Raw genomic sequence first — 12,420 nt, 5'->3', positions numbered from 1 at the left:
ATACTTCGTAAGATTCATATAAAACGTTTTAAAAAATTTTTACAAATAATGTATATCTATCGAAATAATTATAATACTACAAGACGTATAATCATCACTAACCGGGAGCTGATTACGCTCAAAATCTAATCAGACCTTGAAACGGGAATATAAAATTTAAATGTGAAGTTTCATTGAAATTCATTCAGCCGTTTAGACGCAATCATGTTAATAGCATAGGAACAAAAAAAATTTTTTTTTTCTTAAAAGTTACAATATGATCAGGGGGTCTTAAAACGTGTATTTACGCTAAAAAAAATTTTCGAAATTTTTTTGTTTATTATGGTACTTTCCTTATACCTTACATAGGTCGGAAAGTAAACATGCTGGGGCAGTCGAGACTTGGAATCGTATGCCGATTATCGCGAGATCGTATTTCAGCTATTTCTCATTTACAAGAGAAAGAAGGAAAGGCTCGCACTAGCGTTCTTTATCGTTTTCCCGAAATTGTGCGAAGTGCCGAGCTCACGTATGTACAGGTAGCTCGTGCGGTACTATATGCCTGCTATTCCCACCACTCCGTTAGACGCTAAGGAAGTTCGTCGTCATTATTGTCGATTTCGATGCACTCAATTATGCCCGATCTAGTCACACTGCTCCGAACCCTTCCCGAACGACCGCCGCCGGAGCAACAGACCGCTCCTCGTCCGCCGTTCGCGCAATCTCCGTAATTGTACCGTCCAATCGTCTCTAAGTCGCGTTACCGTTAGCAATTAAGTCGCGTTCACCGTTAGCACCTAAGTCGTGTTTGCCGTGGCATCCAAGTCATGTGTACCATTGCACAAATAAACCACTGAAAATTACATACGACTCGTCACTCAGCCGCACCGAATCCTGTCTAGCCGACTAGGTCGGCAAACCAACGACCTTCCTTCAGTCCCCCCGAACCGTACCCACCGTCGACGGGGAAACGGTTACACGCTTCAACCAAAAACAAATTTAGAGTAAGAGTCCGGCACTACCCGCCGGTCCTCCATTCGGGTGGGCCCGCAGATGTCCATGAGGATTTCCTCACGTACAAAAAAAAATGGTTCCCAGAAACGCGTGTTTTGTCATTTGTTCTTCTCGCGACGAACTCGCGCGCCCCTGTCCCTCTGACTTCAGCTTCGGACAATTTTTACATGATTTTGCGATCCGCATGCATAGCAACCAGGACAGTTTTTTTTCATATGACCTGCTACTCCACGATTGAAACACCTCCCTTTTTGCGTAAAATTACCTTGAACCTTTTTTGTACTGTTAAATTTTTTTGAAGTGTTACTTCCGAACAAAGCAACCTTTGTTTCACTTGATTCCTCTTGGTTTTCAATTCTTAACTCTTCAAACAGTAATCGTGTGGTAAGATTATCTAGAGGTTTCTTCTGGTCCTCCATCGAATCCCACACGCTATGAAAATACTTAAATTTTGCAGGTAAATTGGACAAAATGCACGTCAACAACATTGAACGCGTCCAACGATGGAGCGGAATCTCAGTTCCAAGAGTTCTCATTTTTATAAATAACTGTTCTAGTTTCGGCAGGTTATGAAAAACACTTTCACTTACATTCCATTTAAAATCGAAAAACTGCGTTTGCACCATCATAAGATTCTCATCTGATTTCATATCATACACAGTATTTAGTTTGCCTACATTTTACGAGCAGTTTCACAATTTAACAGGAGCTCTAACGGCGTTTCACCACCGTTGTAACTATCAATTTTTTCGCAACTTTATCTACTTTCTGAAACTTCTTCAAATTATTGGCGTATTTCAATGCATCTACTGGCGGTTTGACCAAGCTGCCTTTACAGACATTTAACAAATCATCGTCTTCTACCAACAAAGTCCGAACAACAAAATGTGAATGATGCCAAGCTAGGAAACAATGTACGATCGTAGACAAGTGACGAACGCATTCTCGTCTCATTCTCCGCTTTCTTGTGACGGTCACACACATTCAACACACGGAATGTGGGGTTTTCTTTTGTTACTTCAACAGTTGGATTTTCCATAAAAACCACTCTTCACTTTAAAAGGGTAGGGCAGGTGGTCTGGGACACTATATAAAGTTTCTGAATAAATGCTTTGTTTTAGAGTTACAAATAAATAATTATATATTTTTTATCATTTGAAAAAATTACAAACTATATTTCATATCGTACTTAATATCTCATTTCTAAATAATGGCCTTCTACTTGGATGTAGGCTTGACATCGATAAACAATTAAGGAGTATAACCGAATAAGCATGGTAAAAGTGTCCCCGAAGCAAATTCAACCTTGGATGTATCATTAGGTAGGCCCCCCAACGAAAACTTTTTCTGTCGAATATTAACCCGTTACAGGACAAAATGTAATTTACAGTTTATGCTCCATTTCTTTCGTTGTATGGAATACAAAATTATGAAAAAAGTCATGGACATTCTACCTGAAGGCTTACACGTTTCTGAATTTTTGGTTGGAATCTGGAATTTTATACGTTTGAATTTATACGTTGAAATACTTATTCGGCTATACCTTTTATTACTTTACAAAGTTCTTCGGTATTTTGCTGAATTTCAATAACTGCGTTTTTAGTTCTGTGCTTAGGTTCGTCATATGAAGTCACTTCTATCGAGTGAACTTTTTTGTTTTAAAGTTCTTTACATATAAAAATCGAGTGGTGTTTCTAACTCTAAAACAAAGTGTTTATTCACAAACTTTATATGTATAACATTTCTCTTTCCTTTTGACCTTTAGATTAAATTTTCGTAGTTCAACGAAAAACCACGGGACTCTATGTATATTCTATTATATTTTTATTGAAAATATATCTGTGAGACTATTCACTAATCGATTTCGAAAAAGATGAATTACTGTTAAATTATGATCTAAACATTTAGATATTATAACAAAATTATATTATGCCTGACTTTTACTTTCCTTGTTATAGTAGAGTGTGTCTCACTCAATTGACTATCTTAAATATCTTTGATTACTGTTGATGATACAAAGACGTGTCAAATAAGAAAAATGTTTAGTTTCGAAAAAATAGATGTAACTAAGTAAAATATTACCTTTGATATTACATTTTAGATTTTTATCATTACAGAGTTACAGCTAATGTCAAGAGGAGTATAATAGTATACATATGTCAACATAACCTTTAATTGACCTTGAGTGCGGAAAAAATTGAGAAGTACATGAAAATAGGTAAGAGTAATAAAGTTGTAACGATAGTGGAAAAATTTATTTTAGTACATACTCAAAATCGTATCCATTAACGTCAGTACATTTCCATAAACGATAAATAAAAGATCCCCTGACGCTTCTTATAGTTTGTTGACCAATATTGGTGTACATAATATACATATACAATTATAATACATTCCTTTATGTTTTTTTGGCTTGTAGGAATATTGTTCCAATTTTTTAGAGTTAAAAGAATGTCTTATCATAAATCTGATAACATGCAAAAGCTTTGCATACGTTTCCCTATTCAAAGTGTTATCGATAAACAGTGGTTCAATAACGTAGTCTACAAATGTGCGACAATATACAGGATCTTCTCTAGCATCTAGGACCCGCTTCAGGGATGTATTTTATGCAAGAAAACAAAAAAATAAGTTCGTATAATGTGTGTCCTATTTAACCTTGTTTTCGAGTTAAAGCAGGTATCTTTTTTAATACATTGCTATGTATCATCTTTCATTTCACTACAGCTTGAAAATGTTTTACTATTGGTTGTCATACTCCTTCTTTTTGACCAGGTATTGTTCATAAATGGCAAGTACATCCATTAGGTTCATATCTATTATTTTTGAACTAGAAAAACATCATTTTCGTTCACAATGTGTTTCAATAATTTGGCACTTAGTGATGTAACGATTTACATATATGTATATGTAAGGTACTAACAAGGAATGTTTTTTAGGTGTTCGCCTCTGATTGTTTTGAATTTTGGATATGTTTTAAAGGGCCGAAAAATAAGATATACGTATTTTTTTATATCGGCCCATTTTGATATTTAGGGGTTTAAACAACCCCCTAAAGTTTCAGCTACAATAGGTTATTCCAAAAACGAAGAAAACTTCTTGAGAAAAAGTTTCATGGTATTTTATGTACATATAAATGCTGGTTATAAATTTTGTAAAAAATAATTTCTTTATAACAAAAAAATTGTTTATAACATTATTTTAAAAGCAATCACAATTTATATAATAACAAAAAAGAACACAATTTTTTTTTTTAATTCATTGATATATCACATAGTATGTTTACCTCTTACAGTTTTACGTATTTCAATGTTATACAGGGTGTTCGGCCACCCCTGGAAAAAATTTACATGAGCGATTTTAGAGACCAAAATAAGACGAAAATAAAGAATACCAATTTGTTGATGGAGGCTTCGTTAAAAAGTTATTAACGTTTAAAATTCCGCCCGTTCTGAATTTTTTTCTCGATAATGCGCAGGATTTCGGGGGTGTGTCTATTCACCAAAAGTTATTGTAATTGACCTCCACAACCGAAAATAATTTTTTCAGAACGGTTTGAAAATTTTTTTTTTCGCCGAAAAAATTCAGCACCTACCCGATTGTTTTTCTCGAAAGTGAATAGGATTTTGGAGGTATGTATATTCATAAAAAATGATTGTAATTGACCCCTGCAACCGAAAATAATTTTTCCAGAACGATTTGAAATTTTTGAATTTAATTGTTAATAACTATTTAACGAAGCCTCCATCAACATACTGGTATTCTTGATTTTCGTCTTATTTTGGCCTCTAGAATCCCCCATTAAAACTTTTGCCAAGAGTGGCCGAACATCCTGTATACATATAATAACGTATAATAAATATTTATAAAGGTTTCTCAATATAGCATTTGAATAATAAATTCTCTAAATAAATCTCATACATATCAATATGTCTAAAAATTCCTTAAAACATACATTTCTGTATTTTCCGTAATTAAGGTCATTTGAAGGTCAGTTTGCTATGCACGCTATGTATGCTATGTGGGGATAAAAATATGTGATTCTATTAAAAGAACATCAATGATCTTGAGATCTCAAAAAATGTATTCTTGAGCAAAAATAATTACAGTATTTGCCCTTTTTAATCAAACAATTTTTTCCTTTCATATTTCTTTATATCATAATCAGCAACGAAAATATTTAAGGTGCTCGCGTTAAATTGTGCACCCTGTATATTGTAAATGAATAGTTTGTTTGAATGAAGAATTCGTTTGTTGTTCTAATGATAATTTAGCCTTCGTTTTTAAATTACGTCATTATAATTTTCAATGAAATTAATAATTACTACAAACTCACCAGTATCTTTCAACTTCAGTATAATTCTAATATGAAGTTTTGTTTTAGTAAATGAAAGGACAGTACATGGGACACATAATATATTATACTTACGTTAAAGCATTATAGTATACCGAATTTGTTAACTTCTGACAGTGAATGTTAGTAAAACTGTTCTAATACACTGATTGCTCATCAAGACATGCCTAATGACAAAATTGTTTGCACTTGAACATACTATTAATAACTGAGTCGTAATCTAAACTCAATCACCATTAATATAAACTATGAGACTGATGTTTCCTGATTCAAAATACTCTGCTGTAAAGACAAACATCACATATAATGATCACACAGCCGTTTCTTGTGGTTTTGATATGGAGAAGATGGATAGAAAATACAGCGTACTCAACCACCATTAGTCATCCTTTGAAGGGATAATTCTACAGACCAAAATAAGATGAAAATCAAGAATAACGATGTTCCGATAGAAGTTTCGTTTTAAAATTATTAACAACTAAAGATCTGCCTAAATTACGAAAATTTGCGAACAGCCGCGTGAGCGAAGTAGGTCACTTCGTAATGCGTCCAGCAGCAGGGGACTTACAATTTTACGATGTTGAAAGCGTACTTACCATCGTATCAGACAGCATTACCGTTTGATTTACCACAGTTAAACTCTGAGAGGTTAGCAGTTGGCAATGGTAAAACCTGATAGGGACCCAATTATGCTGTGGAAATGAGCGCAACGCTGCCATATCGTGACGCGTAGCGTTGCGATTTTTATTGGTACACGTAAAAATTTGTTTAATTAGTTTTTGAATTGTTGATAAAAAAACGTCAGTAAAAAATCCACTTTTCTAAACTGCTACAATTTTTTGAATTTCAAAAAAATCATACGTCAACTGATAGAGAGTATTATAAAAAATATATGCACTAAATTGGGTCACATTCGTTTGGACGGTTTTTGAGCTACTGCGTACACCAGGGTACCATACATGGTTCGTGATAACTCCATTTTCTTTGTTGTAAATATACATAGATATTTCAAAAAAATGTTTTTAAACGTTCAAGAAGTACTTCATACATGGTAAACAGGTCATTTCAACTAAAAGTACATATTTCCTGAACGTGAAAATATCGTTCGTTTTGGGCCCACCAAGGCGATGTAACTCCTTAAGTAAAATAGATCGCGTTACGATCATTAATAATTCATTAATTGTTAGTTTTAACATGAATGCTGCATTTTTAAGTTTCTATTTTACTAAGGATTGTTTAAGGAAACAGATTATGACTTTCTTAAAAGGTTAAAATTGTTATTTCGAAATAAAATTAGTAAAATACAAATTTCTTTATTATTTGTGTCATGAATGTAATCATCAGGTTTAGAAAACAGTTTTTCAAAGAATATTGATCCATCTTGATTAAAATAAAACAAGGAATATTGCGTAATGTTAATAGTTTTGGAAGTAAATGGTGAAATAAATCTGAGAATAAATATTTTCGGTGAAGAGTCTCTTTTATCACTGACGAAGGAACAGTTACATTTATGAATAGAAAGAGGCATATATGTATACAGGGTGTTCGGCCACCCCTGGGAAAAATTTACATGAGCGATTCTAGAGGCCAAAATAAGACGAAAATCAAGAATACCAATTAGTTGATGGAGGCTTCGTTACAAAGTTATTAACGTTTAAAGTTCCGCCTGTAGAATGGCAACCTGCGTACAGCTGCGTTCGCGCGGAAGGTTGCGGCAGGCCAGTGCTAGTGGTTCTCACGCAGCATGAAAAATTCTACTTACCGACGCTATCGACAGCCTTAGATTTTTGTCCATTTAGGGAAATGCGAACACCTTACGTTGAATAAGATTCAACCTGTCTTATGAAAATCCAGAAGGGCATATCAAAACTCGCCCGACGAGATTTTCACAGAGAAAGGGTGAATGTCACTTCCGATACCATAACGTTGTGCACAAAAATCACCCACACGCGATCATACACGCCCCACAATCGTCCACAATGTCCGTAAGTATCCACAAATAATCCTTTCAGGCACTAACCACTATGCAATTAAATAAACACGCACCGCAATTACGGTATTCGTGAGTGACTATGTGTACGTGCACCACGATTCTTCAGAATTACTTACGAATAAAATTGTTATTAATTTTTCAAATACACTTTAATTTAAAAATGTAAAAAGGAATTTAATAAGTATTCGCTGATTGTTTATATCACTGTATTTCTTACATGCTCGATAATACATAACTGAATGAAATATCTCTAAAATGTGTCGCGTGAACTGTCTTGACTGATTCTTTTTTACGACTAACTAGCTGGCCAAACACGTGCCGATGTTGCCCTTTGTCTCCACTGAGCGTAGAGTGCATGTGTTGTGTGTATGTGTGTGTGTGAGAGAGAGAGATAAGCGAGACGAGTGACGTAGAATCGGGGTCCTTTTCGGCATTTGTTTCTCAGAACCTCGTCGATCGATGGCACAGTCAGCTGCTAGTATTGTTACATTCTTCGACGTGAACGCAAATCGATGGGAAAATTTCATTTATCCTACGATTCCTTTTTACATTTTTAAATTGTAGTGTATTTGAAAAATTAAGAACGTTTCTATTCGTAAGTAATTCTGAAGAATCGTGGTGCACGTACACATAGTCACTCACGAATACCGTAATCGCGGTGCGTGTTTATTTAATTGCATAGTGGTTAGTGCCTGAAAGGATTATTTGTGGATACTTACGGACATTGTGGACGATTGTGGGGCGTGTATGATCGCGTGTGGGTGATTTTTGTGCACAACGTTATGGTATCGGAAGTGACATTCACCCTTTCTCTGTGAAAATCTCGTCGGGCGAGTTTTGATATGCCCTTCTGGATTTTCATAAGACAGGTTGAATCTTATTCAACGTAAGGTGTTCGCATTTCCCTAAATGGACAAAAATCTAAGGCTGTCGATAGCGTCGGTAAGTAGAATTTTTCATGCTGCATGAGAACCACTAGCACTGGCCTGCCGCAACCTTCCGCGCGAACGCAGCTGTACGCAGGTTGCCATTCTACAGGCGGAACTTTAAACGTTAATAACTTTGTAACGAAGCCTCCATCAACTAATTGGTATTCTTGATTTTCGTCTTATTTTGGCCTCTAGAATCGCTCATGTAAATTTTTCCCAGGGGTGGCCGAACACCCTGTATATATGTATATGACGCTGTACGTCACCATATGGCAACGTTGTGCCCAGTTCAGCAGCATAGTTGGGTCCCTATCTGACTTCATCGTTGCCTACTGCCAACCTCTCAAAGCTCAACTCTGGTAAATCGGATAATACATGTGTATTTATACAGGGTGTTTTGTTTAAGTGAGAACAGCAGGTTATCTTGGAACGAGTTGTAATTATTAAAAAAGTGTTCGTACAAAAGTTGTTTGGTAGGACGGGCTACATCATGTAGTATTAATTGTTTTCTTGTGGGTAGAGAGGTGGAGGAGATCTGAAGGTCAATTTAATTTTCTTAAATGGATTGCTGTACTTTTTCCTTCAGAAAGTAGCAGAAAGGTAAATTGTTGGCTTCAGTTTAGGTCCTGCATCGGTCGACGGTCGACAGCCAGCAGCTGGTGCTAACCAGCGTTGGTTGCGTTCGTATCATGTTACTGCAATTATGATATTATAAACAGAGATTGAAGATTATTGCTAAACTGATTTGTCGAACATGAAAGAATTAATGAAAGAAGTACGTGGGAATAATTTAATCGGACCAATTTGACGCTATATAGCAGCGGTTGCTGGCTGTCGGCTGTCGACCGATGCAGGACCTAAACTGAAGCCAACAATTTACCTTTATCGAATTCAAAATAATATCGTATAGCACCTCTTTGGATCTATCCCAGTACCTGCTGTTATTTTCTGAAGAAAAAAGTATAGCATTCCATTTAAGAAAATTAGATTGACCTTCAGATCTCCCCCACCACTCCACTCACAAGAAAACAATTAGTAGTATCGTCCTTCCACGAGAAGAAGACACAGCGTGTTTACATTCCCACTCTTGCTGCAGTCCACTGATTGGCTATCACCGATCTCCGTCTCCATTTTCGGCCAATACCTGTGAGCCAGCGGACTGCAACAGGAGTGGAGGTGTAAACACGCTGTGCCTTCTTCTCGTGGAAACATGGTACATGATGTTGCCCATCCTACCAAGCAACTTTTATACGAAAATTTTTTTAATAACTACAACTTCTTCCGAGATTCCTGCTGTTCTCACTTAAACAAAACACCCTGTATATTTACTTTTTCCATTTTTTTATAGAAAGAGCCTCTAAATGAGTGTACTTTCATTTCAAATCTCTGATATCTGTCTGGTTATTCAATTTTTGCTACACACTTAACAGAAAGTTATTATTATTGTTTTAGCTTTATGATAGATGTTCTTTATAAATTGAAATAAATTCTTTTAAAATATTTTTCGAAATATTGCGAATATTTTGGTGGTATTTTCTTCTTCTATAATTATTGAATTTAAACTTTTGATGTCCGCAAGAAACAATTGACACGATTATTATATCGATGATATGTCGTTCTCTTGGCTATTAACTGAAGTGATTCTTGTTCCGAATTTCGATATTAAACAAATTAAGTCATCAGTTACTAACAGTGCATTCTTTCTTCTGTGATTTCATAAATATTATTACGGTAGGAATAACCGTTATTATACATGTAATGACAAATTAACTGTTGCATCTCACTAACTAGCGTCTTTTCCGTAAGACAAATGCATTTCTCACAGAAAGAACGTCAGTGTATGAGATACTAACGTGAATTAACATAACATCATTGATATAGAAAAATATAATATTAATTACCCATGGGGAGGTGGAAGAATCCTGTAATCTCTGCAAACAGATACAGACGGTGTGCCAAGTATTTTGTCAGTGTTGACCGATGTTAAGGTTGGTCCATTGTTGGTGGCAGCAGTCGATGGTGGTGGTAAGGGTAGTGGTGGTGGTGTTCCTGCGTCATGGCGTTCCAAGGATGTTGTAGGTGGTGGCCTCAGAAGTAAGGGTGCTGCGCTTCCTAACCCTAAACATCGCATTCTCCATGCGTCCTGTAGCAATTGCAGTCGTGCTTGTTTCCGCCATTTTGCGCGTCGATTTTGAAACCAAACCTAAAAGGACAATTGATCAATTTCTTCAGAGTGAGGCACGAATTAGTTCTCTTTCGATGGTCTGACAAAAAATGTTTCCTACCCAAGTTTTAATCAGTATTTTACTAACAAGAAATTGCAGTTGCTTAAATTAAAAAATAAACTGATTTTCGATAGGAAATTAAGGTTACTGTTATATTTTTAAATGGAACTAGGTATTTTTAATTTCATAGTATTGTAGACGATATTGAAACGAATTCAACGACCTGCTGCACGATAACTTTCAGATGACATTGAAAGAAAAATTGCCATGAATTGATTGCCACAATATTTGAAATAATTCGGCAATACATAACACTCAGACCTCGCATTTAGACGTAAATAATTTTTTTTTGTCAGATCATTGAAAGGGGCTGAAAAATCGTGGAGACTAATTTGTGCTTCACCCTATATAGTTGGTCATAGAAAAATTGGAACCCTAGTATAACTTTGTTGTTATTCTATGTATCCTAAGAATACATACAATAAACAAAACAAATGTATTATAATATGTCCCAGTATAATTTCTAATTAAGAAAACTACAAAAATTTTTATTTTTCGTATATGATTACTTTAATAATAAGGAAGAAATATAGAAATAGTCAATTGTAAGGACATAAAAGTATTCGAACACTACACAAATTGACATTATAGAATACACCTTAGAGTCTTTTATTAAAGCTAAATATTTTGTGAAATATCCATTTTATTGTTCATCTTGTAAGCATATTGGCATATTAGATTTATTAATATTCATTTGTTAAAAACCATTAACTTCAATATGCTACCATCTTTTAGTACTAAGTTTTTGAAACTCTTTCTTTTAAATTTATGCCTATTTTTCGAATTGTTTGGTCTATCTAGTGCTATACATTTTAAATAAGAATCAGTTAAAGAACTTAAAGAAGCAATTGCAAGACGTTTATACAATGATAAAACAAGACATTTTAGACAATTCGCACTTTCTGTTTTGAATTGTTGCTCTAGTATAATTGTAATTCTTCTTCAATCTCTATGTTTGTTCAGTTACAGCTAATCTATGTTTTAAAATGTCAAAATATTTGTCTTCGTGAAGAATGCTGTTACAAGTCGGAGTTCTAATAACGCATTAGGCCGGCATAGTCTTTAGGCCATACGAGAAGCTCGTTAACCTCGTGGCACACTCTTTCAACACTAACAAAAATGTTATATTTGTTCTCGTTAACAAAAATAATATTGTTTCAGAACTCTGTTCCTTTTTTATATATACTCTTTTTTATTCAAAAGATTTTCTTTATTCGTTACTTTACTATATGGTTGTTGTAAGAGTGTTGTATTTCTCCACAAATATTAAGTGAATTAGAAATTTCGACATTTTAAAGTATAAATCAACAAACAATGCTACATACATGGTGATTGGAGAATGATTTAAGTTTAATGAGAGCCACAATTTAAAGCACAAAGTATAAATTGTTTAATAATTCTTGTTATATCATTATACAAACGTCTTACAATTCTTTCACCAGATTCCTATTCAAAATATATAGGGCGAAATGTCCCAACAAGTTTGAAGAACGACCATACATTTAAAAAAGTATTTTAAAAACTTTCATGTCAAATGGCAACATATTGACATGGATTATTGAAAAAAATTTGATTCTGACATTCCAATTCGCATACTAGTGCAATAAAATTGATATTTTACAAAATATTTATTCTGAATTAAAGACTAACAGTTTTTTTCTATAAAATTAATTTATACAGAGTGTTTTTATAATAAAAATTTTAATGGGAGATTCCAGAGGCTAAAATAAGACGAAAATCAAGAATACCAATTTGTTGATTGAGGCATCGTTAAAAAGTTATTAACGTTTAAAGTTCCCCCTGTAGAACGGCAATCTGCAAACAACTGCGGGTGCATGATAGGTTGAGGCTGGCCAGTCCTAGCGG

At 34.6% G+C, this 12,420-nt stretch overlaps 1 protein-coding gene across 3 annotated transcripts in view; it reads right to left on the bottom strand.

Annotated features, from left to right (window-relative positions):
• Positions 1–12,420, bottom strand: part of LOC143342752 (uncharacterized) — a 128,419-nt gene that overhangs the window by 16,311 nt on the left and 99,688 nt on the right. For all 3 annotated transcript variants that reach the window (XM_076766956.1, XM_076766957.1, XM_076766958.1), the window contains one exon: positions 10,171–10,472. In XM_076766956.1, the coding sequence (XP_076623071.1) occupies positions 10,171–10,472 (302 nt within the window). The remainder of the gene's footprint in view (positions 1–10,170; positions 10,473–12,420) is intronic.

Source organism: Colletes latitarsis, chromosome 6 (genome assembly GCF_051014445.1).
Source record: "Colletes latitarsis isolate SP2378_abdomen chromosome 6, iyColLati1, whole genome shotgun sequence".
Taxonomy (NCBI): domain Eukaryota; kingdom Metazoa; phylum Arthropoda; class Insecta; order Hymenoptera; family Colletidae; genus Colletes; species Colletes latitarsis.
Note: the sequence above shows the minus strand (reverse complement) of the source record. Positions and strands in the feature narration are given on the sequence as shown.